The following is a 25,775-nucleotide window of genomic DNA, read 5'->3' as shown; positions in this document are numbered from 1 at the left end:
AAATTGAAGAGCAAGCTGAGTGTAGTGCGGGGTCTAGAGCAAAAACCACTGTCAATTGCTTTCACTCAGTTGAAGCTTGGAAGAGAAAAGGAGAAGGCTGGCGAAATGGTTGGTTAGCGGTGAGCATACGATGATGTCACTATTACTTTTTCCGAGCTCCCAAATTCAAGGACTCGGGAAGTCGATGTCTCGTATAGTACATATCCATCCATCAATGGATGTATATTTTTGTAATTACAGTGGGACCCCTCGTCCGTAAATTAGACATGACATATATACAAAGTAGCTAGTCTTGATCTTCACCTTCGCGTTCTGCCACAGCGAATTCAACTGTCCCACTCTCTCGTCCGTGGTTGTCCCGTACAACGACGCGATACTTGCCATTGTCCCAGAGATCTTTGATAGTCAATTCGCGAGTACGGCCAAGACTCTCAATGTCTCCAATGCGCTCCAAGGTGCCCTCCAAGTGGTTGTCGAAGTTCTCGATAGCGCAGATTTCTTCGAAGGCACGCTGCATGGGTACCGAATCAGCACGCACCATGGCTCGCGAATCGATCGTGAAGATATTGTCGTGATCGTAAGACTGAATAAAGTCGGCACGGGTCATGATCTCGCGCGCTTCATGAAGCGGGATTTCTGGCAGGATGTGGCCTTGTTCATGGTGGTAGATTGACTCCATCTCTTTCTCTTTGTCTACCAGCGCTTTCGCCAGAACCATAGCGGCAGACTGTGTAGTGGTTTGAATTAGTTTCAGTTGCATCGACGGAACAAGAGCCAGAAGATCTTATAGTGTGTACTTACGGCGTACTTCTGCTGGTCCATCACATCATCATCCATCTCCCTACCGAGGATCCAGCACTTGTTTAAGAACCATGTTTTCTCGGCTTGACAAATCTCATCGCAGGTCTTCGTGACATCCTGAGACTTGGCCACGCGGTTCAAGAAGGATAGTCGACCGCCGACTTTATCATAGACTTGCTCGAGGACCGCAGATGGAAGTGTCTCGTTGTGGAATTGCTGGCGATATCTCTTCAAAGCACTCATCGCCTTGTCCTTGGGCAAATCTGTCACGGGAATGACTTCCATGCGGGTTGCATAACGCTTCAAGCGCTCGTATACCCAGTAGTCATCGCTGTTAAGAACTTGAAAGCAATAAAGTTAGCCTATGACAAGAAGAAATGATGTTCGCCAGGGTCTTACTTGTTGTGACGAGACCACTAGCAGCCCATTGCTCGGCACGCTGCTGGATCATCTCAAGCAAATCCTGTCCGTCGTGGTCATCTCGAACTAGATGGGTACTGTTGATGATCAGTATAAGAGGAGTCGACCCAATCTTCCTTCTGTTGAGAGCCACTTTCTCTAGCTTGTTGAAGGCGCGCTCAATGTCCAAGAGAGCCGTGGTGTCTCTTGGCCCACGAATGCTGAAAAGGCTGCCGACATAGCTGGGTATTCCTATTAGCATTATGCTTTCATGGTGATAACAGTACAAGCTTACTCCTCGTGGAACTCGAAGTCCAAAGCCTTGCCCAGTCGGATCCGGAAGATCTCGAGATCAGCATGCGCTTCAAACAAGGCACAGCTGTTGCCATTAATCTTGCGCATGGCCTCCAAAAGCATTGAAGTCTTGCCCGTGCCCTTTTCGCCAATCATTAGATAGTAGTGGCCACTTTGTTTCCCAGCTACAATATCGTCAATTTTGGGTTGCTCGTTGCGAACGACCCAATGTTCCTCATGGCGGTACTTGTGCTTCCCGGAAACAACACCCGCGACCTCGAGGGCAGGGTCACCCGGATTGAACGCATTGTCCATCTTGTCCAAGATCAAGTACTTGTAGTACTGGTGATACCAGTATCCCGCCGCGCTTGGGAGCAAATTAGCCACAGTAACGTCTATGTTGAATAATATATGTAGACCTTACCCTAGAATAGCAATTGATGCCGCTGTAGTTGCCGCAGTTTCAAGCATCTTGAGAATCGTAGATTTCAAGTTGGGGTCTGAATCGCCGTCACGGCCCCTGCCCCTGCCTTCATCCGAATCATTCTGATCAGTGGGGTCAGGGGTCATTTGACCAGTGCTCTGGGGGTTGGAGTTGAACCGCTTTGGTGTGTGCATCACAACACGGCTATTAATCCTGAGGGGCCTTGGCAGGCCCTGCCGGGCATAGGACCTCGCAGGCTGTGCGAGTCGGCTCCATAGCATCGTGATTGGGCTTCTTGGCGTTTGTACGCAGGGATGCCAAGTCCTTCAGCAAAATGTAGGCAATGAAGAGAATGTATATCTTCCTCAGAGATAATCAGGGCCACGGATGGTCTGTGTAGGGACTGTATCAATATAAAACACACAAAGGTTTTAAGGAGTGTACTGCTAGGAGTCAAGACTTGTAGATGTTTCACGCAAAGCCACACCTCCAGGGAGTGGCGCGTCACGGTGAAGGAGTGACTCCAGGAAAACTGGACGGATCAAAGAGCCTTGATACCGGAAGGAAAATAAAGAAACAAAGACGCAAACGAAGTTAACGAAAGACTAGAAGAAACAAGGGAGTCCCCAAAAAAAAAGAAGATTGTGGCTAAGTTGTGGTGTTGGCCTCAGCCTCAACGAACCAGGGATGCAGAAGGCTTGGCGATCGAATCAGGAACATCCATCTTCGATCGTCATAGGATTTACGGGGTACCAGGACAATGTTACAGGTTCAATTCCTCAATATTTCATTAAACGCGGCAGGTGGGTTTTTTTAATTGGTCTTTTCTTAGGGTCTGTGTGCAAGACAGTGGATCCTTGGGAAAAAAAACAAACAAGCCATCGACATATGTTGTATACCGCGCTACTCCGTACTCCGTCATAGCCTTTTCAATATTGATTTTATCAAGTACAGAGTAGAATCTAAACCACACATATAGATATATAAAAGAAGGGCCCATTCAATTCCTACATCTACTAGTAGGGGTGAATAACTACATGGTACGGAGTACATATGTACCTAGGTAGTCTACTCCTAGGCAAAACTACCTAGGAACCATATCTCCCGTGGTCGCTGCCCTCAATTCGATGGCAATTTGAATATTACCTTGGTTTGCACGTGTTCTATGTTTTCAAACTTGGCCTTGCTGTGATGAAAGGCTATGTCCTTAGCTCCCATAAAGCTCTTGGAGATGAAGCACATGTCGTATAGACATTTATGGCTTCCAAACATTTTAAAATTCATGAAGGAGGTCCCTTGAGAATAAATACGATGTGGAATATCTAAGTCTGAACATGCTACAGGTCCTAGCCTTTCTTTTCTTTTCTTTTCTTTCTTTCTTTCTTTCTTTCTTTTTTTTTTTTTTTTTTTGGCAACTTGCTATCCTTAGACTGTACTTTTGTCACATATATATCCGAACCGGGAGGGTCCATAATCTGCATGATTCGATATGTATTTTCATATTCCTCTGTCAATCGATATGGATCAATTAAATACAAAACTTGCAACAGAGATAGTTCATCACCAGTAAAATAAAAAGCCACGGTGTACATACACAATCGGTAACTATGTGCGCACATTTGAAAATCATTGAAACCTGAGGCAGTCAGGCACCATACTTGTAGATCTATGAAATTGATATCAACGCCAATCGATGAAAATCATATAGCCCTACTCAAGGAAGAGTATGGCATTTCTAACCTATACAAAACCACTCCGAACTAATTACACCATCTTTCTCAAAAGGAAAAACAGCCAAATTGCAGACATTGTGGAGAAAAATGTCCCTCTCCGCGCCCTTCCCCGAACCCACCGCCCGAGCACTTCCGAGGGTATGCCGCATCCGAGAAATTTTCTCTCCGGTTTCCCAGTTTCACCGTCCTATCCATTCATCCTTGCCTTTTTTTTTTTTTTTCCAACTTTCTGGGGTACGGGGTTTCTGTTTCTTGCTCAATTGCCCTTATATTTGTATACTATACTAAAATTTCTATCTGCCGAATTCCCGCAGGTCCTCAACCTTTTTTTACCCCGTTCCATTTTCCCGAACTTTGTCTCTCACTCGCGTGACGGTTGTGAGATAAGGGTTCACTGTTATTACTTCGTCGAAGCTCTTTATATAACCGGCTCGACACAATGGCACAGACCAACGGGGAGTTGGAGCACTCGAAAGGTGTGTGTTGGCCTGGAGCCTCCATGCTGGACAAGGTCCATTGGAATACAACATGGTTCCGGGTAAAACAAGATGCAGGGCACACGAGCTAACGGAGGAACAGAGGCCCCCCAGGCTTCCCAAGAAATTGCCAATGGCACCGCCCCCGAGGGCACAGAGGAGGACAACGCGGGTGGTATGCTTGGTAGCCGGACGCAGAACTGTATAGCAGCCTTCTAATTTGACTATAGGTCTTTTCCAGATCTCCGTGAAGCTCCCTCATGCGCCGCATAAAATTCAAGTGATGGTGAGTCCGATGTTTCGCAAGGCCATAAGAGGAAAGGATTTATCTGACCCGTTTGTGTCTCTAGGTCTCCAGCCAAGAACAGGTCCAGGATGTCCGCCAGTCTATTGTCGAGCTACCGGGAACCTTCCAATACACTTGCTTCCACCTCGAATTCAACGGCAACCGCATCAACGACTTCGTCGAGCTGTCTGAGGTTCCGGACCTCCAGGCCGACTCCGAGATCGTCCTGGTCGAGGATCCGTACACCGAAAAGGAGGCTCGCATGCATGTCGTGCGCATCAGGGAGCTAATTGGTGCTTCTGGTGACCGTGTTGACAACCTCCATGGTATCTCCGCTGGCCTCTCCCTGCACGATGCTATTACGGCAGACGCTATCAAGGCTAGCGAGTCGGAGAAGGAACACTCGCTCTCCAAATATGACCTGACTGGAGTTTCACCACTGCAGACTATTTTGCCCACCGCGGAGGCTCCTCTGCCCAAGACAGTGAAGTCCATCTCGTTGTCCGCGTGGAACCCTGTTCCGTACAACCTCCGCCAAAAGGGCCATTTGCTTTACCTTGTGGTTGCTACTAACGAAGGTGAACAATTCCAGATCACTGCCCATGTGTCTGGATTCTTTGTGAACAAGTGCTCGAGCGTCAGATTCGACCCATTCCCGAAGCAAACACACCCTAAGAAGGGCAGCGCCCACTCTTTGCTCACTCTCATCTCCCAACTCTCGCCTTCGTTCAACGCCTCCTTCGAGGCTCTGCAGGAGTACAACAATGAGAAGGATCTTTTGACCACTTTCCCCTTCCAGAACGCCATTCCCAACAGCCCATGGCTCATCGCCCCTAGCAATTCAAGCTTGAATGCCCACCAGCCCGACATCACCCGTTCGCAGGAGAACTACCTGATCTCTGGTGTGGATAACGCCGAGACTCTGCGTGACTGGAACGAGGAGTTCCAGACTACCCGCGAGCTGCCTCGCGAGAGCGTTCAGGATCGTGTATTCCGGGAACGCCTGACCTCCAAGCTGTTCGCCGATTACAACGAGGCCGCCGCTCGCGGTGCAGTCCTGGTTGCCCGGGGTGAGGTTGCTCCTCTGAACCCCACTGAGGCGCGGGACGCCCAGATCTTTGTATACAACAACATATTCTACTCCTTCGGTGCCGATGGCGTTGGGACTTTCACCTCCGAGGGTGGCGATGAAGCCGCCCGTGTGGCCGTGGGTAAGGACGTTCTTGGTATCAAGGCTGTTAACCAGCTTGATATCGACGGTCTGTTCACCCCCGGAACTGTGGTGGTCGACTACCTGGGTAAGCGTATTGTTGGCCAGAGCATTGTTCCTGGTATCTTCAAGCAGCGCGAGCCTGGTGAGCACCAGATTGACTACGGTGGTGTTGAGGGCAAGGAGGTTGTGGCCACCCATGCAGACTTTGTTCCGGTCTTCGAGAAGCTCTCGAAGGCGCTGCGTGTCAAGCAGCACCCTGTCTGGGACAAGGAGAACCAGCGCCACGACCTGGAAGGTAGCGTTGAGACTAAGGGTCTTTTGGGTACTGACGGCCGCAAGTACGTCCTGGACCTCTACCGCATTGCTCCTCTGGATGCTGAGTGGCAGGAGGAGGAAGGCAGCGATGTCTACCCCCACCGCATGTCCGTCCTCAGACTTGAGTTGGTTGAGTCCTACTGGCGCCATAAGATGAGCCAGTACGTGAAGGCCGAGGTGGAGAGCCGTAAGGCTGCTAGCGCTGAGGCTGCCAAGGAGGGCAAGACCGAAGAGGAGGGTGCGGACCAGGAGCGTGTTGACATTTCTGGATTCAACCTTGCTCTCAACCCTGATGTTTTCAGCGGCCAGGTGCCCCAGACTCAGGAGGAGAAGGAGCAATGGGCAAAGGATGAGCAGGAAGTCCGGGATGCCTGTGATCATCTGCGATCCAAGGTCATCCCTGACCTGCTCAAGGACCTGCACGACGGCGACGTTGGCTTCCCCATGGACGGTCAGTCGCTGACTCAGCTGTTGCACAAGCGTGGTATCAACATCCGTTACCTCGGAAAGTTGGCCCAGCAGTCCGCCGAGAAGGGACCTCGCCTTCAGGCCCTATCCATCCTCCTGGTCCAGGAAATGATTACTCGTGCCTTCAAGCACGTTGCCAACCGCTACCTGAACAATGTTCCCGCTCCCTTCGTCGCATCTTGCCTTTCTCACTTGCTGAACTGTCTCCTCGGCTCGGATGTTAACGCTACTCCTAAGGCGGAGATTGACGAATCTCTGCGTGCGATCTTCCCCGAGGGCGACTTCTCCTTTGAGAAAGTCACCCCCGAGTCCCTGCGGGCCGAGCTTGAGAAGCAGGTCACCATCCGCTTCCGCTTCTCCTTCGAGAAGGACTGGGCCAACTCTCTGAGACACTTGCAGCTTCTGCGTGACATCTCCGTCAAATTGGGTCTCCAGATCGGTGCCCGTGAATTCGCCTTCACCAAGGATCAGGTCAAGGAGCAGGTTGTTGTTCCTGCCACTAATGGATCTACACACGAGGAGCCTAAGAAGAAGGGCAAGAAGAAGGGCGGCGACAACAAGTCCCCTGCCCGCACAGCCCCGGCTCCGGCTAAGCCCGCTGTCACCTTCACTACTGATGACATTCTGAATGTTGTTCCTTTGGTCCGTGATGCCGCTCCCCGTAGCGCATTGGCAGAGGAGGCCCTGGAGGCCGGTCGTATCTCTCTCATGCAGAACCAGAAGCAGTTGGGCCAGGAGCTCATTCTTGAGTCTCTGTCTCTGCACGAGCAGATCTACGGTATCCTGCACCCTGAGGTCGCCAAGCTCTACCATCAGCTTTCCATGCTGTACTACCAGACTGATGAGAAGGAGGCTGCTGTAGAATTGGCCCGCAAGGCCGTCATTGTCACCGAGCGCACTATGGGTGTCGATTCCGCCGACACTATTCTGAGCTACCTCAACCTGAGTCTATTTGAGCATGCCTCTGGCAACACTAAGACCGCTCTGGTTTACATCAAGCACGCCATGGATGTCTGGAAGATCATCTACGGTCCTAACCACCCCGACTCCATCACCACGATGAACAACGCTGCCGTGATGCTGCAACACCTCAAGCAGTACAACGACTCCCGCAAGTGGTTCGAGGCCTCCCTCTCCATCTGTGAGGAACTGTTTGGCAAGGATTCCATCAACACCGCCACCATTCTCTTCCAGCTCGCCCAGGCTCTCGCTTTGGACCAGGACTCCAAGGCTGCCGTCGGCAAGATGCGTGAGGCATACAACATCTTCCTCGCTCAGCTCGGACCCGAAGACCGCAACACTAAGGAGGCCGAGAACTGGCTTGAACAGCTCACTCAGAACGCTGTCTCTATCGCCAAGCACGCCAAGGACATCCAGGCTCGTCGTCTGCGCCGCAACCCTCTGAACCCTCGCGTGTCTTCCATGGGCACCCGTGTTCAGCCCCAGGTTGGCCAGACTGCGCCTGAAATCAGTGCCCCTGCCGATCCCTCAGGTCTCGACTCTCGCAGCATCGACGAGCTCTTGAAGTTCATCGAAGGTACTGACACCAGCTCTTCGCGCTCTAAGCAGAAGAAGCGTGCCGCCACCAGCAACCCCAAGCTCCGCGGCTCCAAGCAGTCCAACAAGGCATAAATGATTTCCTAGCCAGCCAACTTCGACCAATTTAAACTGCGTTAATTGGTTCCCGTTCTTATTTTCTTGGTTATTACATGTGTTAATATCTATATCCATTGTCATTTTGGGGATCGGTGGGCAGGCTTGATGAGCGAAAAGAACTGTTGTATTTTAGATCTCTCTCCTCTCTCCTTTTTTTTTTTTCCATTTTTGCTTTCGTCTGCCAGGTTGGGTTGTCTCTCGGGCCATGCATGGAAAGGACTCGGTTGTCTTATATGGGTTCATATCTGGTGCATTATGCGGATCTGCCACTTGGGTCATTTTCTCTTTCTGAGTAGAATCCATTACGTTAATATGCAAATATTAGGAATTGAATGGATAGATACCTTCAAGAACTTGACTGTTATACTAATTGTATAACTAGATTGAGGTACTGGGAAGACTATAAAAGGCAATTTGTGTTGGCCCGCTTTACCGCTTTAGTCAATGTTTGTTTTATTTGTTTGCCTTCCAATCTGATGTTGATCGAATGTTATCATTCATTTTCCACTTAACGCGCCCTTTATTTGGCATATCTTACTTACATTGGATTATTGCTACATTATTGGCAATACCTGGTCGAGTGCCATCATTGTTCCTATCATGCATCGCTGAGGAGTTCGTTAGTACGGTTTGGTACTGTGCGATCCCAATGACCAAGACAAACACCTGTGACATTGCTGATTCTTTGGACAGTTGTATACTATTAGCAAATATTATTATTTTCTTTGTCCCAAATGGAGGACGCCCAAGCTACCGCAAAATGGGCAAACCGTGTCCTGCGCCCCTTGACCTCCATCTGCCGTCGAATCGCAAAGCACCAAGAAACGCTGTCGATGATCGCGATCGAGTCGAAACCACAAGATACTACAGAGGGTAATGATGTGCCTGCCTCAGCAACCGACCATAAGCCAGAGAGCCGGCACAACTGCTCAGGCTCGGATGCGGATCCGGATGAAAACGACCCAGCTTGGATTCCAGGGAAAAAGCCCGAGCGACGACGACCTAGACACAAATATTCGTCCAAAACAGAGGAGACTGGCGGGAAAAAGCGCAATAGACTGTCAATACACAGTCCGGAAGCCTCACGCACCCTGCCCGGCGCTATTGAGGTCGCGACACCACTCATCACTGGGAGGAGATGGGAGATGCCCCCGAGCGCACAGTCAGAACGACCGGAAGGCCGAGTCAACCCCAATATCCAATCGTCACAGCCGCAAGTCTTCCGTGATCGATATTCGCTCCACAAGAGTCCTTGGCAAGAACTTCTCGACCAGTCTGGTGACTCGGGCTTCGCCGACATAGCACATAACCTTGACCGCGTCTTCCAAAACTTCCTCTGCAACACTGTGATATCCAAGCAAGAAGTGAAGCCCTCGTCTGAAAGCAGTAGACGTGGTGCGCGATCCTTGCTGTTCATGGTGGCACGAAGTCTTCCTGATTTTATTGCGAGCGAGCAAGAAGCACATGACGAGTTGGATGAGGACGGGGACGAAGATATGTGCGATGCATATTTTACAGAATTGGAAGCATTTTATGCGCCTTATGGGACAGGCTGGAAGCCACTCCGCGAGGCTGTCCGCGCACAGGGTATCTACTTGGTTTCTACCCTGATACAGAATCGTTGGATAACAGATTCGATTGCCTGCGCGCTGATTGAGAAATGTCGTTCCTTTGCGCCCGAAGAAAGCGACTCATTGCTCTCTACATTACTTTCCACACGCAAAAATTACCCCTATCCACAGGCTTTAAGGCCAGTGGTTGAACATGACCCTTCAGATCCGATCCGATTATTACGCAAGTATGCTCATCATGGTGTTGCCAATCGCTCTTATATCTTTGATGAACTTGCAAAGCTTCTCTTACGGGGAGTGCTACCCCCAGAATGGATGGGAACCAAGTTATGGACTAGCTGGATGACGCGAGCAACGATATCCCTTTCGAAAGAGGATCAAGACTGTCCTGCAGCTACGCGGTTGATTGAAGCTGTGATTCTCTCAGCTAGTGACGCCCGCCCTATCACTGCTGCTCAGAAACCTACACTAAAACCAGCTTTGAAGGGAAAGACTGTTCCCCCTCGTGCGACCAGAGCTGCCTCCACCACACCGTGGGAAATCTCAAATCTTGCGCGGCCTTGTCCTTTGCAGGTGGAGGATGCACTGAGCAATCACGTCATAAGTCTCATGGCAGCGCTCTGCGGCATGCACATTTCACGTTCTCGTGCCTTCGATGACACTGATTGTGTGGCTGAAACGAAGGCGCGCTATATTACAAGCTGTCTCCACATTTCTCTGCAGCGAGAACTCGAGTCAAGTTCTGCCGCGCAGCGGGCTGGCAACACCCCTCATCAATTATTACGGCGTGGCTGCATCTTGTTGGCCACCAGCCTTGTACAGTGCAACGACAAAATTTTATTGGACAATAACCACTACGCGATGGCGTCAACAGCCAGTGTTGACGAATGCGCGGAGATTATAGCATCTCATTCCGACATCGTTAGAGAATTAGCATTGTTTGTGCACCAAGCGTTTCGCTGCCTCAGAAAAACTGCAGAAGATGAAACCGAACGTACTAGCGGTGAAATACGTGACATGGTTTCGCAACTCGCCCGCCTAGCCGATACCTCAGCTTTGTCCGCCTTGCTTGGGCGAGTCGCGGCGGAAGCTGCTATGGAGTTTGCGGAAGCTACAGCAGATCCCGATGACCACATGTGGGCCGTCGACGTTCAGCAGGCGGCCGTGGCAAAACAGCGTCAGGAAGAGACTGCCCAAAGATCTTTAGAAGGACCCGAGCAATCTAGCCAGAGTACAGGCCGGTTCCGCTGGGAAGATAGTATTGGCGAGTGGGTGGCATGTACGCCGACAACCAAGGAAAAACCCATCATCGTGCAAAAGGCTCAAAGACCCATGCGCATGCTATCAAGCCCAGTGCCCTGCATCGCTTCCTCTACAGACACGGATAGCAGTTCACCTGGGTCTGATCTCTTCGACGATTCTGTCTCAAGTCTGACCTCCTCTCCCGTGCCAACGGCGACCAAACGAACTATCGAGGACGCCGAGGTTTCATCCATACGGCCTAGAAAACGGCAACGACCCACCCCGGTGGTTGTAGTTGACAGGGGTGGAAACAGCCCCCAAATACGGCCTCCTACCCCGACTAGATACAGTTCTACAGTGGAGCCAGTAACTCGCCGAGGCATCCTGCGAGAGCGCAGCGCCAATCTGACTAGACGGACGACCCCTGCAGCACAACAGGCACGGAAGGTTGAAGTCGTGATCATCAATCACAAAGAAAGCAGCCCACGCCAGCCTATTGTCCGGCCCACTTTGGAGCGTGCTGCGAAGCAAGTTCATCGTACGGTAGAGAGACGAAGGTCTACGCGCCCTTCAGTTTCAACCATGCGTCCTATTGTCGAGCCTCCGAGGACTCGACAAACGGTCATTCCATGTCACCAGGATGACGATAGTGACGATGAGCTCAGCTTTCTCTGAGCGGGGCCCAGCCTGGGGGGCTTTTTTCATTTTCCTTTGCTCCGCTTTTGTTTTTGGGAAATCGGTATTTTAGGTAGGGCTTTTGATTTGATACTTTTGATACCCATGGCCTTGGATTGGTGTTCTTGGATTGGTGTTTTTGCCGTTGCGTTTGTTCAGGATATCTGTATTTTTCTTTTTTCTTTTTTTTTTTTTCTCAAACTTTGGACTAGTCTTTGGACCTCACGATGACAAGAAGACAAGTGGAAAGTTCTCACGACTGGACCTCGAACTGAGACAAGTTATATGCGCACTATATCTGGCACGTAATATAAAACAAATTGCAGACCGACAAAACTCCGGGGCCAACATGGGACGGCCTTGAATGATATAGTCCTGCAGCATGCAATCAGGGTAAGACATCGGATTATGCATATTTTCCAGTTTCAGGTCGCCAAGTCACTACTCTAAACGGAAAACGGAGTATAGGACCGATGGCAAGAATAAATTATTCCAACAGAGGAGAGGGCTCAGCACAGTTTCTCCGAAGGCCTCCGTGCGAGGAGATTAAGGTCTGATATAAATGAAATGCCAAGAAAGCAACCTGACGGAGATGACCTTTTACAGTGATGACTGGAGCAATAGCCTATGACCGGACTGTTTCACTACCCCTAATGTGGATTACTCCGTTCGGCTCAGTCTGTGATGGGTTGACATGGGCGCTAATGGAGAAGTTGAATATGAGAACGTGACCCCACAAACCCTCCTTTTCCCCCACTCCCGCCTGCAGATTGGCTCATCGATGAAGGAAAGGCCCCTTTCTCAAACAAACCAGTCGTTGGCCAAGGATTGCCGCGGATCTATGTCGGTTTGTGTGGCGGTTGTTGATCCTTGTCAAACTCTGCCTGCTCACTCGCTGTTTCACTGTCAAACAGTACTGGCCAGTCATAGCCCTTCATCGGTATTCCCGCCACTTTTCGACAGCTCGGGCTCGACCTGTCGCATGTTCCAGGTCCATCTTCTGTCAAAGTCTGCGGAGGCTACGGAAACTATGAGCCCCTGATTCGCTGCAATGGATCTGCAGGATCGTCTGCCTTTATACTCGATACGCACAGGAGAAATCCCTTGCACCGATCTGGGTCCTAGCGCCAAAACCCCCCCTCTTTCGAGAAAATTGAGAAAAGTCCCGGAAATCAAAATGGAAAGCGGATTCCACATGATGCGGGCCGTGCTGAAGGTGGAGAGTCCTGCTTGAATTCTACATATTGGTCCAGTTGGCCCTGACCCTGTCTTACTCTCTCTTTCTGGACTGGACACAAGGGGAAACAATTCTTTCTTCTATTTTTGATCTTTTATTGTCCATTGTCCATTGATTTTTACTATCAACGTTGTCTCATTCCTTTTCCCTTTGTTTTCGAGACAATCTTCATTGTGTCATCGTGGTCATTTTTTTCCTCCTTTAGCCCATTTTTCACAGTGACTGGATCACTGGCATTCCTTTCGTTGCCCGTCGACAACAGCCTTTAACAAACATCCCCCGCTGTTCTGTGAATATTTTCGCTTCTTGTCTTCTCGCTGGACCCAATTGGACTTAAATACCGACAGACGGCTTTTATTCCATGCTTTCCCTCTGATTTCTATACATTCGATATAGGCAGGTCCTTTCCTTGACACACCAGCCACCCAACAGAAAACCCTAAACACCCGAATCCCTTCGATCCTTGCTTCTGTCGTTTGACCAAGCAATCTGGGGTTATTCCGTTCGCTGTCTTTCTCGACAATATCTTCTGAGCCTCCTGTGGGGACGGCCCAGATATCAAGGTTCCCCCTTTTCAATCCACTCTTTTCCTAGCGAGCTGGCCTCGCTAAACCATACCCCAACTTTGGTCCTAAGCACTTGACGTGCAGCATCTTTGGGATTATCATGCACTCCTTTCTACTGGCGATGTCCCTCGCTGGACTAACCAGCGCAACGGATATCGAATACATCGAAAAACGACATGGTTACAATCCCTACTACGAAGCCGTTAACGATGACCTGGCACGCTATACAATCCTCGCCCTTGGCCTTGCTGCCGCCGCTTATTACATCTGGCAGCTTGCCTTCCGCTTCTCTCGCCATCTCCGACGCCTGGCAAGCTTCACCGATGACCGGCAACGGTACTTCGTCTCCACACACAATACCTTTGCATGGATCAAGGAGCATATCATATATGCTGCGTTGTTCCGCAGCCGACACAACCGTGAACTCCAGCTCTCATCAGCTATTAACATGGGTACTTTGCCTAGCCGTTTCCATGCTTTCCTTGTCACCGGCGTCATCGCCATGAACATCACACTTTGCTGTGTTACAACTCCTTATGGGTCCGACTCAGACACGCTTGCCGGTGTTATCCGTAACCGCACTGGAGTTATGGCAACCGTGAACTTGATCCCCTTGGTCTTGATGGCAGGCCGTAACAACCCTCTAATTGCTATGCTCCATGTGCCTTTCGATACATGGAATCTGCTTCACCGGTGGCTCGGCCGCATCGTGGTGCTGGAAAGTCTTGCACATGTGTTTGCATGGGCTATCCCCAAAGCCAACGAGAAAGGCTGGGAGATTGTCGGAATGGCTCTGGGTAATAGCACCTTTTTGCTGACCGGCCTGGTGGCTGCTTGTGCGTTCACTGCGCTCTTGCTGCACTCACCCTCGCCTATCCGTCATGCATTCTACGAGACATTCCTTCACTTGCACATTGCCATTGCAGCCGTTTCTATGGGCTTCCTTTGGGTCCATCTGAACGACCTTCCCGCGCAAACCTATCTGCTTGCCTCCATCATTCTCTGGGCCCTCGAACGAGCCACCCGCTTCTTCATCATCGTGTACCGCAACTGCGGCCGTGAATGCACCACCGCAGTCATCGAAGCCATGCACGGCGACGCAATGCGCATCACTCTGCGCATGGCCCGCCCCTGGACCTTCCGCCCCGGCCAGCACATCTACCTCTACATCCCATCAGTGGGCTTGTGGACCTCGCACCCATTCTCCGTTGGCTGGAGCGAAACCGAAGACAGCAACTCCGACGAGAAGTCTCTCCCACTCACAAGCAAGGACATCCTCAACGTGCCCCAAAAAGAAACCATCTCTCTCCTCGTCCGTCGCCGCACCGGAATGACCGACAAGCTCTTCCAGCGCGCTGCGAACTCCCCGACCTCACAGATTACCCTCCGTGCCTTTGCCGAGGGTCCATATGGCAACATCCACACCATGGACTCATACGGTACGGTGATGCTTTTCGCCGGCGGAGTCGGTATCACCCACCACGTTCCCTTCGTCCGCCACCTCGTCGCTGGGTTCGCCAACGGCACCGTCGCTGCCCGCCGTGTAACACTCGTCTGGATCATCCAGTCCCCCGAACACCTGGAGTGGATCCGGCCCTGGATGACCAGTATCTTGGCGATGGACCGCCGTCGCGAGGTCCTGCGCATCATGCTCTTTGTTACGCGGCCGCGCAACACCAAGGAGATCCAGAGCCCATCTGCAACCGTGCAGATGTTCCCTGGTCGTCCTAATATTGATACGTTGGTTGGAATGGAGGTCGAGAATCAAATTGGCGCCATGGGCGTTCTGGTCTGCGGAAATGGCGGTCTGAGTGATGATGTTCGCCGCGTTTGTCGGAAGAGGCAGACTCAGACCAGTGTTGATTATGTGGAAGAGAGTTTCTCTTGGTAGATTATACATGATAGATATAAGTTGCTGTCTTTTTTCGGCGTATGAGCGTGTTTGTTGTGATGGTGGTCACTGTCGTCTTTTTACGTAGGATTATACCCTTGTATAATCCTTCACTTGTCTGCCCGGTTTGCTTTGCAGCTGGCTTTTCTTGTATACTTGGACTTTTTCTTTCTTTTCTGGCAGCGATATTCCTGTCACTATAGGTCTATAGAGTTGTACATATCCTTTTTGCAAAATGCACGATTTGGTTAGGGATTGTTCCTGGTTCGCGCATCTACGTAGGTAATCTTAGCAATTGTAGATAACAACAGTGCACGCAATTCGACCTCTGTACAGAACAAATTGAGTAACAGCTCACTCTGCGCAATAAAATGCATCGTCAGACGTCATATCCCCAGTACCTTTGTACTTTGCTCGATGTGGTGGGCACAGCATCCTATCGTATGTCTTCCCATCTTCCGGAGAGTATTTCACTGGAAGACTCGTAGGAGCATTGCCGGACTCGACCCAAGCAACCAGGCTTTCGAACATAGTCGAAGGATATCCTCCTTTGGTGCCAAAACAGTGTCCCATCATTGGTGCTTCGAACAACTTGTAGTACTCATGGACACTCGAGTCGCCGGCAGTCACCGCTTCGTAGTATGACCTCGTGCCGTTGGGAGGGATCACTTCGTCCATCTGCATTAACAATTAGTATACGTATATCTCTTGAACAAACAATACGAAACGTACTAGGCCGTGATACGTAAGCATCCTGCCCCCAGCGTCACGGAATTTCGACAGATCTGGGTTATTCGTTCCAAATACCGAGTTCCACTGCTGAACAGACTTTCGGAAAAGGTGGTCATATTTTTGGTGCGTGATGTTCCTCAAGGTGAAGTTCAAATTGTGTTCGACAAACACCTGAGCCCATCGATTGTATAGCTGGCTGGGGACCGCAGTGCATGTCCCGTTGGGACATTTTGTGCTTGCAGGCGTATTCTCTCCTGTCAATGCAGTCCCGGGTTGAACCCATACCATAAAAAGTTGCCTTGTGAGTCCCGTGCTCCGGTCCAGGTGGCATTAACAATCTTCGCAGTGGCAACCGAGATTCTCAACAGAGGTCCAGTGTCACTGCAGTTGATTTGGGCTCCGACTAAGGCGAATGGATCGAAGACACATGCATCCGGGTCCGAGATTATACCGTCCACGATGCCGTCAGCGCTGTCACAGGCGGATAGTGCAGCATCTGTCACAGCGTTGAGCTCGCAATGATTTGGGTATTCATCGAGCTGGTTTATGACAAACGGAGCCTAGTATCCTCCTATCGAAAACTGAGGCCAATTGATTGTAGGAGCAGAAGCAACAATCCCGTCATAGGCTTCGGGGTATTGCTGGGCAAGCGCCATACCCTGTCGCCTTGCGAGCATCCGGTCCAAAAGAGTATTTGGGCTTCGATCCATATGCACTCTCAGTCAAGCTTTTTCCGATGATTGCTGCATCACCAAGGGAAGCAATGCCGAAGTTGTACATGGTGTTATGGTCCGGCATTCCGCTTTGCAGAAGGCCCCAGTCTGCAGGGTCGTCGCTTGTGTGACCGCCATCTGTTGAAATAGCAACGTATCCTTCGGCAGCTGCTGCGATCATTCCAAATGCCGTTGTGGATGTGAGACCAGCTACGTAGCCGTTTCCTCCGATTCCTTGTAGTCGCTCGTTCCAGGAATCACTGGGTAGAAGGGCGCCAACGTTGATGGTGTCGTTCTTGCCGGTGTGTTTGTAGGTCACTGTGACATTGCAGAAGTTGAGGTTTTGAGCCGTCACGTTGCCATGGTTGTAGTAGTACCACTGGGGGATGTACTTGGAAACATTTGACACTTGAGAGGCTTGCAGTGACAACACTTCGGCGCCTGGTATGTGAGGAAATGAAAAAAAAAAAAAAAGGTTTCAGCCGAGCACAACGATGGAGAGAGGCTCATGATGTCAAAGCGAGCACTTTGGAGAATAGGCTGAAAGAAAATAACTTGCTGGAAATTTTGCTTCGGAGCTCATACTTTAAATATGTCGTCGTTATACTATGTTACTTGCTTCTTGGTTTATACGCGCATTGGGCAGACTCGAATATTGCTGCCTCGGTTCCGCTAAGGAGTTTGAACTAGTTATCAATCCGTTATAGATTTCTGCGCATCCAGATAGAGATATCCATGGTAGTGGATGCCTATAATAGTAAAACCCACTCTGTTGAGCGGCAAAAGCTATACGCGTATTCGGACCCGGTCCCCTAAATCGGATGGCCTTAAATTAAGGAATGACCTCAATTAGGAGGCATTGGATGATATCTATTAGATAAAATATGAAGTACGGAACCTAGGAAGGATTGAAACGTGTGTTAAACGTAGGAAAAACCAATTCTTTCTGTATAACAAAAAACAGCAGACTAGATAAACAGTCTATAAACAAAAGGATACCAAAGACTCCAAGTAAAGGACAGTACATACAACCCCACAAAATCAGACCTCTGAATAGCTGTGTGCAAGCGGTATGCTTCTCTCAGAATTCGCACTTGGGCTTATCTGATCAGGATACCATATAAAGAAGATGACCATGACAACCGCCATCGGCAAGCTATCAAAAACATACAATGTCCACTCATGCATAAGAGGATACCCATCATTGCCCATGACATATTCAACGATCCGGAAAATAGAACGGACCAAAATGAGGGCACTGACAGCATATAGCATGTGCAATAACCGCTGCCAAGGAATACTAGGCTTGAGGCATTCGGGAGTGGGTGTACGGCGAAGGCGCTTTGCGAAAACGATGGCCGTTACCCAGAAGAGGGAAAACGAGATGAGTTGAATTGTCAAACCGACAATGACGCGAACCTTCCCCCACATAGCGTGCCCATAACTGAGAGAGATGAAGAATTTCCCTGGACAACAAAGGACAACACGTCGAACCAGACGAAAGTTTTTGTAAGGCGCGAGACACGGATGGGAGAAAGATGTTCTCCATGGACCCGACGAATGAGTCGACCAAGGGTCATGTAGATGGACGCGGCGAAGAGTGTAGGACCGAGCAGAATGAACACGTTGGCGATAATGTATGGTCCCATTGTAGTTGTGTTATTATGTGCAATGCACCGTCCAATGTAACCGATTATCTGGACTTGATTGTAATGCAGGTCAGTGTATGGTCTTCAAGGTATAGAGGAGTAAAACTGTAAGGCAAGAGAGTCCACATACAAAAGCCGCCTAGGGAAAATGCTATGCAAAACCATGTCCTGGATCTGAACATTTTCCAAGAATGAAGACCCGTTAGGACAATAAATATCAGCATGAAAATGACGGCTGCTGGTATGGAGGGTGCATAGTTCCAAAACTTGTAGGAACGAGACCCGAGTTGAGACATGTTTTGCGGTTGTACCAGTGAAAAAAGGAGTACTGTGATCGAGGAGGTCTAGAAGAATCTAAAGTCTTTATAGAGTAGAGAGTTTCGGACATTTCGAATATAGAAGAATCCTTTTTTACTTTTTGGTCTATAGATCTTGCAGATACGCGTATAGAGCTGACCCTCACGCAACCTTGGAACGAAGTAAAGTTGGCCACTCACAAGCTGTGCAATATTTGAGCTAGTCTGAAAATGGAATTATTCCCGTCAATCTGAGGCTTGTACAATATATCATTGTCTCTCTTTTCCCGTCCGCGATCAGCTGTTTGGTTCACACTTGCATCAGCCCCTATTCCAGGGGAATATTCTAGTAATTTGCAATGCGTAAGTTACATGTTTTATAACTGCCTGATAATCCAGACCACAATCGCAGACACCAGAGTATGGTGCTGAGATCTTATAATGTGATACACATACCAAACTCAGGGTATCCTCCCCAATGGCAGGCGCAACTGGCTTAACGGTCAATGTTGCGCCACGCCATTTTATCTCTTTTGTTTTTCTTCACAATCGCAAGCGTCGGTGATATAGATCTATGGATGGTACTGTCTCGGGCAGACTAAGCTTGCCGATGTGGCGGAATCCCGCTGAACGTCCCGACGTCTCCGGGGGCTGGACGCATCACAAAGCGAGCTAGCCAATACTATAGGCAGACTGTGCAAAAACAAGGCCATATTTCTAGGATTGGAGCTAATTTGTAGTATCTACACCCTACTAGAGCTTGTTTATTGTAACTTGCTTATGCATACAACATAAATGTAACGTCTGCTGAAAGTGGTTATGGGTATAGATCCGGAATAACTGTACCTAAAGAGGTATTAGATGGCGGATGAATGCCTAGATAATTTATCTCTGCTTAGGCGGCAACGGAGTATAGTAAGTAGCAAGGAAAGAAGTGAGCACAGCTCTTGTAAATACAGGTTATTTCTCATTCTGCTCCCATGGATGTCCATGAACTTGCTCGGCACTTCAGTATATACAGAACAATAGCGAATGGAAATTTATATACTCATAATATGGGAGACCAATACCCAAACACATCTACGAACAATCCACGGGCGACATGTAGCTCTGGAAAATATGGCATCTGAGATGGCATCTGACCTTCCACCGCCTCGAGAGCAAGTTGTTCAGAAAGTACTTCTGACTCCTCGGGCTTCGGGCAATGGATGTGATATGATTATTCAACGTACACGGCTCGCGGAGACCTCGGGAGAATCTTCCGGATCCGTTCCACAAGCTTATAAATCCACAAAGTGGGGTTGCCCAGGACTGATATGACCTCAAGACGTCACATACTTAAACCACCAGTCTTCAAACATACAGCAATAACTCAACATCTTCTTCGATCATCTTCGGTTTTCACTCTTCAGTCCCCTTTCTCGTCATACCAATATGTCTCAACCAAATATCACCCTCTATACGACCCAGACCCCCAATGGGATCAAGATCTCCATTGCCCTAGAGGAGCTTGGGTATGTTAGTTTCCTTGGCCGCCTGAAGTTTGATACTAACATATCGTAGCCTGCCATACAAGGTTGAGAAGATTGACATCTCGAAGAACACCCAAAAGGAAGAGTATGTCTTTGCACCTCTACAAATACCTACCTACACCAAACAAATCTAACTGCCGTACAGCTGGTTCCTAAAGATCAACCCCAATGGCCGTATCCCTGCCTTGACAGACACTTTCAGTGATGGCCAGGAGATCCGGATATTTGAGTCTGGTAGCATTCTGGAATACCTGACAGAACAGTATGACACGGATTACAAGATCTCATTCCCCAAGGGCACGCGGGAATACTACGAGATGAAGAACTGGCTGTTCTTCCAGAATGCTGGTCTAGGACCCATGCAGGGCCAAGCCAACCATTTCTCGCGGTACGCGCCCGAGCGTATTGAGTATGGCGTGAACCGATACGTCAATGAGTCGCGCCGATTGTATGGTGTTCTGGACAAGCACCTCGCTGAGTCCAAGTCTGGTTATATTGTCGGTGACCATGTCTCTATCGCCGATATCACGCACTGGGGGTGGGTAGCTGCTGCGGGCTGGGCCGGTATCGATATTGACGAGTTCCCGAATGTTAAGGCTTGGGAGGAGCTTATGGCCAAGCGGCCAGGTGTTGAGAAGGGCCGTCATGTCCCTGCCCCTCACACCATTAAAGATCTCATCAAGGATAAGGCGGCTGTGGATAAAGCGGCTGCTGAGGCCAGGTCTTGGATTCAGCAGGGAATGCAGGCTGATGCCAAAGGCAAAGTTTAAATGAAGCGCCGATGAGGAACTGCTGCAGATACTCTGAAATGATACTTAAATTAGGAGACCGATAAATGTCAAATCTCTCATAGTCCACTTTCAGACTGAACCCTAACAGGACTTATTCACTTAACTCCGCATGACTATCTGGAAGCATAAGGCCCGAAGATCCCTCGTATACAAACTTCTTGGAGCTACAAGCTACCAGAAACTAAATATGGACATTCGTATAGGATGAGATGGTTGCAACAAAGATTTATAACAACTTGTAATCGTGGCACCTTCACCAACACACCAACACCGGGTAGTGTGTTGGTGAACGCGGTGCCACGATTACGGAGTACTCTTGTAGCTTACGGAGTACTCTTGTATACCTTATGCAGACCTCACTTATGTAGGACTGAATACACCTGGCTTCCGCGCGGCGGGCTGGTCGACCGCCGCCGCTTATCCCAACACACTCAGCTCCTCCCATCTGAAGCGCACTCCACTCCGGAGGACGCAACAATAATTATCCGAGAGACCTCCATTTCATCTCGGTTCGGTTATACTTAAATCCGTTAATAGCCTTGCCACCGCCTACTAAATAAGATTTTGCTACAATCACGTGTTAATATTCGCCTCTTGAACACCAAAGCTTCCCAGGTTCTTTCATCTCTTCCACTCATATCACTAACCTCTCACTTTTCTATCCAAAGCAGCAGTCATGGCTTGGCGCAACCAAGGAATAACTGGCTCTAACAACATCCCGCTTGGCCGGCGGCGCATGGGCGGCGAGGATGGAGATGAGGAGAGTCGCACTGCGACCCCTTCTTCCATGCCCTCTTCGTCTATGGGTCCCGATGGTCCAAAGCGTGGGCGTAGCCCTGTTCGAGGTATGTTCCTTCCAAAGTGAAATGCGAAAGGGGAAACGAGTTTAAAACTGACTTTGGTTTCCGATCTAGCTCCCGCCGATGGCGATGGCAAGAGGCGCAAGAAGCGCAACCGCTGGGGTGACCAGCAAGAGAATAAGGCTGCCGGTCTTATGGGCTTGCCGACTATGATCATGGCAAACTTCACCAGCGAGCAGCTTGAAGCTTACACGCTTCATCTTCGTATTGAGGAGATTAGCCAGAAGCTTCGAATCAACGATGTGGTCCCCGCCGATGGTGACAGGTATGTGCTTTCGTCCTTTGTATTTGTGCTTATTTGGATACTGACTGATCGCAGATCTCCCTCGCCACCTCCCCAGTACGACAACTTCGGAAGACGTGTGAACACTCGCGAGTACCGTTATCGGAAGCGTCTCGAGGATGAACGTCATAAATTGGTCGAGAAGGCCATCAAGACCATCCCTAACTACAACCCGCCTTCAGACTACAGACGCCCCACCAAGACCCAGGAGAAGGTCTACGTCCCCGTGAATGACTATCCAGAGATTAACTTCAGTATGATAACTAACCCTCTAACTCCTAACCATTCTTCCATTGCGTCTATCACGAGTCCCTACTCGACTCGAGCTGACAAGGCATACCAATTTGGATGTCCTCAGCTTGTTTCTTGCTAAACCGTGGTGCCGGGTGCTGCACATATTTTACAAAAATTACAGGATCACTAACACTTAGCTCTTGCTATTTTACAGTTGGCTTACTCATAGGACCTCGTGGAAACACCTTGAAAAAGATGGAGACCGAGTCCGGTGCCAAGATTGCCATTCGAGGCAAAGGCTCCGTCAAAGAAGGAAAGGGTCGATCTGATGCCGCTCACGGTAGCAACCAGGAAGAAGACTTGCACTGTCTGATCATGGCGGACACCGAAGAAAAGGTTAACAAGGCCAAAAAGCTTGTCCACAACGTCATTGAAACAGTAAGTTCCCTTGTCTCATTTAGCGGGTCGAGAAACCGGTATTGACAATTCATCAGGCCGCATCTATCCCTGAAGGCCAGAACGAGCTCAAGCGTAACCAACTCCGTGAGCTTGCCGCTCTTAACGGTACCCTTCGTGACGACGAGAACCAGGCTTGCCAGAACTGTAAGTGAACACCTTTGGATGTCCTTTCTTGCGCAGTTAATTTAACCATTGTCCTTATTAGGTGGTCAAATTGGACACCGCAAGTATGACTGTCCCGAGCAGCGTAACTTCACTGCGAACATCATCTGTCGTGTCTGTGGCAATGCTGGACACATGGCCCGCGATTGTCCTGATCGCCAGAGAGGCAGTGACTGGCGCAACGCTGGCGCGGACAGGCGTGGTGATCGTGCTGTTGGCACAGGTGATGCCGTGGATCGCGAGATGGAGGTAAGTTCTCTTTCATGACTTCTTCATCAGGCATTATACTAACATCTCACTTAGCAATTGATGAACGAATTGTCTGGTGGTGCTCCTGGCGAATATGAGCCCCGTCGCATTGAAGCCGGTCCCGGTGGCGGCAGCCCCGACGACCGTGATGTGAAGCCCTGGCAGCAACGTGGACCGCCGGCCCAAAGCGATGTGGCTCCATGGCAACAACGCCGCGAACCTCGCCCTCGTGATGACTACGGATCCCGTGATAACTATGGATCCCGCGACAATTATGGATCTCGCGACGACTATGGATCTCGCAACCAGGGTGGTCCTGCCCCTTGGGCTGCGCAGAGCCAACACCAAACCCGCGATTACGGTTACGGATCTCAAGGCGGCTATGCTGCTCCTGGTACTGCGCCGAGTGCTGCTCCTTGGCAGCAACCGGCCCCTCCTGGCGGACAGCAGCCTGCCTATGGTGGATACGGTGCATACGGCGGATATGCGGCTTACCCTCCTGGCATGGGAGCTCCTGGTGCTGCCCCTCCTGGCATGGGCGCGCCTCCTCCCCCTCCTGGTATGGCTCCAATGTACCCCGGCGCTGGCAGTCCTCCCCCTCCGCCCCCGCCTGGCGATGCCCCTCCTCCGCCACCTCCAAGCGACCTGCCTCCCCCACCCCCGCCTCCCCAGTGATGACCTCACCTCAGCAGTGAAAAATTGATCTCGAATTCAAAGTGTTTGCCCATGCGTGAAGAAATTAGCTATGGGGGCTTTGAAATAATCCAAGCAGGATTGGTTTCAGAAGCCCAAGGCTCGCTAACAATTGTTCCAATAACTCCACAGTTGCTCTTTCTATGCAGTTTCGAATAGTACGACTAAACCTTTCAGTTCATCTTGACTTTAAATGTAGAATTGCCCCGTACACTCGTATGTGAACGTAGGCCAGCTGAAAAGATCGTGACTACAGATCAGGGGGGCCCTGACCTCTCGGTAGGGTCCCCCAAATCAGGCATCCGCCAAGAATTCATGTCTGCCTTATTTCTTTCAGTACCTTACAAGCTGTCTCACTTTCTCTCCGTCTCTCTTACCTACATATGTACACCTTACCAGTATCATACTACTTATTTTCCTTTTGTACACAGGCAAGAACATCAGGGCGGAAACGTACCTACCTAGGTAGGTAGGTAAGAGCCGGGAAGATGATACATAAGCTTTGAATACCATTAGCTAAATATAGGAATTCTTAATCAACGTTTCTTTTTCACCCTTCCTATGAACAAAATTCAATTTTAATCAAGTAAAGTAAATCCTTAAAATTACCACAAGAAAATGCATGTTGTACAATTGGAATTCTTAGTATGTTTTCTTAATTTGTAACCCAAGCAGACTGCCCAGTGGGTTGTAGTCAAAGGGTCGAAAGCGAAATACCAAAGTGGGGCCCTAAGCCCTATAAACGCTCTCAAGGTCATATATTGACAACAAGAGGCTATGGTTTTCGTACATTGGCGAGCTAATGACATATTTTCTGAGCAGCAAAAAGGCGGGATCAGTGCAGCTTTTTTGACCTTCTCTGTGCTGGCAGCCCTATTCGTGGCTCTTGTTGCCCTACAAAATATCAGGCTCCGTTTGTAATTTGCTCCTGTTGACTTACGGATTTCTTTGTGTTAAGTGTCCTCAAAGTATCTCAGGTTCATATTTTCTCATCAAATGACCGGTCGGATCCTCCCCAATAACATGAGCCCAGGCGCCTGCAAAATGGACAACAAACATCCCTTTTGCCCATTTCATCTTGTGCGTATCATAGCAGCCAATTTCTTCGGGGAAGGCATTAATTGTCCATTGAGGGATACGCATTACATGCTGGGTAAGTGGGGCATTGCTCTTAAGAAATAGGTCCATTGATTCTTGGTCCCCTAATGATCTTCCGCTCTGTTCCTTCTCTCTATCATGGAATGCACGGACTGCGTTGAGAAATCGTATAGAACGTGATGATGACCGCACAATAAATGAACCGTCATTAAGTCCATTGCTAAATAGTAATTAGAATGTAGGCTTCTCAGGCTATAATTCCTGTGGCTTTTTGGATCGCTTACCAATCGTCCGTCACTAGGAAATCAATCGCGTCTGGCATTGTGGCATTTTCCAGGTTCTCATGAATGAGATTTGTCAAACTTGTGCTGGTATTTGTGATAAGGATATCAAAGTCCATATACCAGATCCAGTCGTGCTGCCCGGCCCTTATAACACGTTCAACCATGTCAAACTTAAGCCACGTGGTGCCACGTGTCGAATCAGATTCGTAATCAATATAAAGATCGTAACCGTGAAGCCTTGCATAATCTGCGGAGAGAAAATAGGGTCAGTGGTCTTCACGTAAATACAATAATGTGCAAATCACATTCGGAATTTTGAAACGGCATACGATCTTTATGTCGAAGCCCAAGATGGATATATGACTGAGGCTTCGTAATAAACGCGACAATTGCCACTCGAGGTTTCGGAAGACCATCAGTGCGATTGGTATAATCAACATTGCTCCAGTGTTTCTGACCAGCTATGAGCTGCCAAGTCAAGAAGAATATCAAT

The 25,775-nt window shown here is 49.5% G+C and overlaps 8 protein-coding genes across 8 annotated transcripts; 5 read left to right on the top strand and 3 right to left on the bottom strand.

Moving 5' to 3' along the window:
• Window positions 1-286: 286 nt before the first annotated feature.
• N7525_000898 (ATP-binding protein) lies at window positions 287-2,199 on the bottom strand (the record flags this gene model as incomplete). Its single annotated transcript, XM_002561872.1, has 5 exons — window positions 287-727; window positions 802-1,142; window positions 1,201-1,442; window positions 1,496-1,861; window positions 1,919-2,199. The coding sequence occupies 5 exons, from the start codon at window positions 2,197-2,199 to the stop codon at window positions 287-289; spliced, it is 1,671 nt and encodes a 556-aa protein (XP_002561918.1).
• Window positions 2,200-4,090: 1,891 nt separating this feature from the next.
• On the top strand, window positions 4,091-8,041 carry N7525_000897 (translation initiation factor 3 subunit CLU1; the record flags this gene model as incomplete). The annotated part of the gene is made up of 4 exons (XM_002561873.2): window positions 4,091-4,127; window positions 4,231-4,302; window positions 4,358-4,413; window positions 4,478-8,041. 4 exons carry the CDS (start codon window positions 4,091-4,093, stop codon window positions 8,039-8,041), a joined length of 3,729 nt encoding a protein of 1,242 aa, XP_002561919.2.
• Window positions 8,042-8,799: 758 nt separating this feature from the next.
• On the top strand, window positions 8,800-11,553 carry N7525_000896 (uncharacterized protein; the record flags this gene model as incomplete). Its single annotated transcript, XM_002561874.2, has 1 exon — window positions 8,800-11,553. The coding sequence occupies one exon, from the start codon at window positions 8,800-8,802 to the stop codon at window positions 11,551-11,553; it is 2,754 nt and encodes a 917-aa protein (XP_002561920.2).
• Window positions 11,554-13,477: 1,924 nt separating this feature from the next.
• On the top strand, window positions 13,478-15,247 carry N7525_000895 (ferric reductase family protein; the record flags this gene model as incomplete). The annotated part of the gene is made up of 1 exon (XM_002561876.2): window positions 13,478-15,247. One exon carries the CDS (start codon window positions 13,478-13,480, stop codon window positions 15,245-15,247), a length of 1,770 nt encoding a protein of 589 aa, XP_002561922.2.
• Window positions 15,248-15,601: 354 nt separating this feature from the next.
• Window positions 15,602-17,275, bottom strand: N7525_000894 (putative feruloyl esterase; the record flags this gene model as incomplete). The annotated part of the gene is given in 6 exon segments (XM_061211701.1): window positions 15,602-15,925; window positions 15,980-16,214; window positions 16,265-16,518; window positions 16,535-16,550; window positions 16,638-17,133; window positions 17,248-17,275. 6 exon segments carry the CDS (start codon window positions 17,273-17,275, stop codon window positions 15,602-15,604), a joined length of 1,353 nt encoding a protein of 450 aa, XP_061070927.1.
• Window positions 17,276-20,071: 2,796 nt separating this feature from the next.
• N7525_000893 (glutathione S-transferase family protein) lies at window positions 20,072-20,939 on the top strand (the record flags this gene model as incomplete). Its single annotated transcript, XM_002561879.2, has 3 exons — window positions 20,072-20,151; window positions 20,201-20,254; window positions 20,315-20,939. The coding sequence occupies 3 exons, from the start codon at window positions 20,072-20,074 to the stop codon at window positions 20,937-20,939; spliced, it is 759 nt and encodes a 252-aa protein (XP_002561925.2).
• Window positions 20,940-21,636: 697 nt separating this feature from the next.
• Window positions 21,637-23,882, top strand: bbp (putative zinc knuckle transcription factor/splicing factor MSL5/ZFM1; the record flags this gene model as incomplete). Its single annotated transcript, XM_002561880.1, has 7 exons — window positions 21,637-21,805; window positions 21,875-22,085; window positions 22,140-22,357; window positions 22,552-22,775; window positions 22,832-22,940; window positions 23,002-23,207; window positions 23,262-23,882. The coding sequence occupies 7 exons, from the start codon at window positions 21,637-21,639 to the stop codon at window positions 23,880-23,882; spliced, it is 1,758 nt and encodes a 585-aa protein (XP_002561926.1).
• A 981-nt stretch (window positions 23,883-24,863) lies between these two features.
• Window positions 24,864-25,320, bottom strand: N7525_000891 (uncharacterized protein; the record flags this gene model as incomplete). Its single annotated transcript, XM_061211700.1, has 2 exons — window positions 24,864-25,218; window positions 25,283-25,320. The coding sequence occupies 2 exons, from the start codon at window positions 25,318-25,320 to the stop codon at window positions 24,864-24,866; spliced, it is 393 nt and encodes a 130-aa protein (XP_061070926.1).
• Window positions 25,321-25,775: the final 455 nt, after the last annotated feature.

The sequence above is a fragment of the Penicillium rubens genome, assembly GCF_028828025.1.
Source record: "Penicillium rubens strain IBT 27055 chromosome Unknown utg000001l_segment0_segment0, whole genome shotgun sequence".
In the NCBI taxonomy this organism is placed as follows: domain Eukaryota; kingdom Fungi; phylum Ascomycota; class Eurotiomycetes; order Eurotiales; family Aspergillaceae; genus Penicillium; species Penicillium rubens.
Note: the sequence above shows the minus strand (reverse complement) of the source record. Positions and strands in the feature narration are given on the sequence as shown.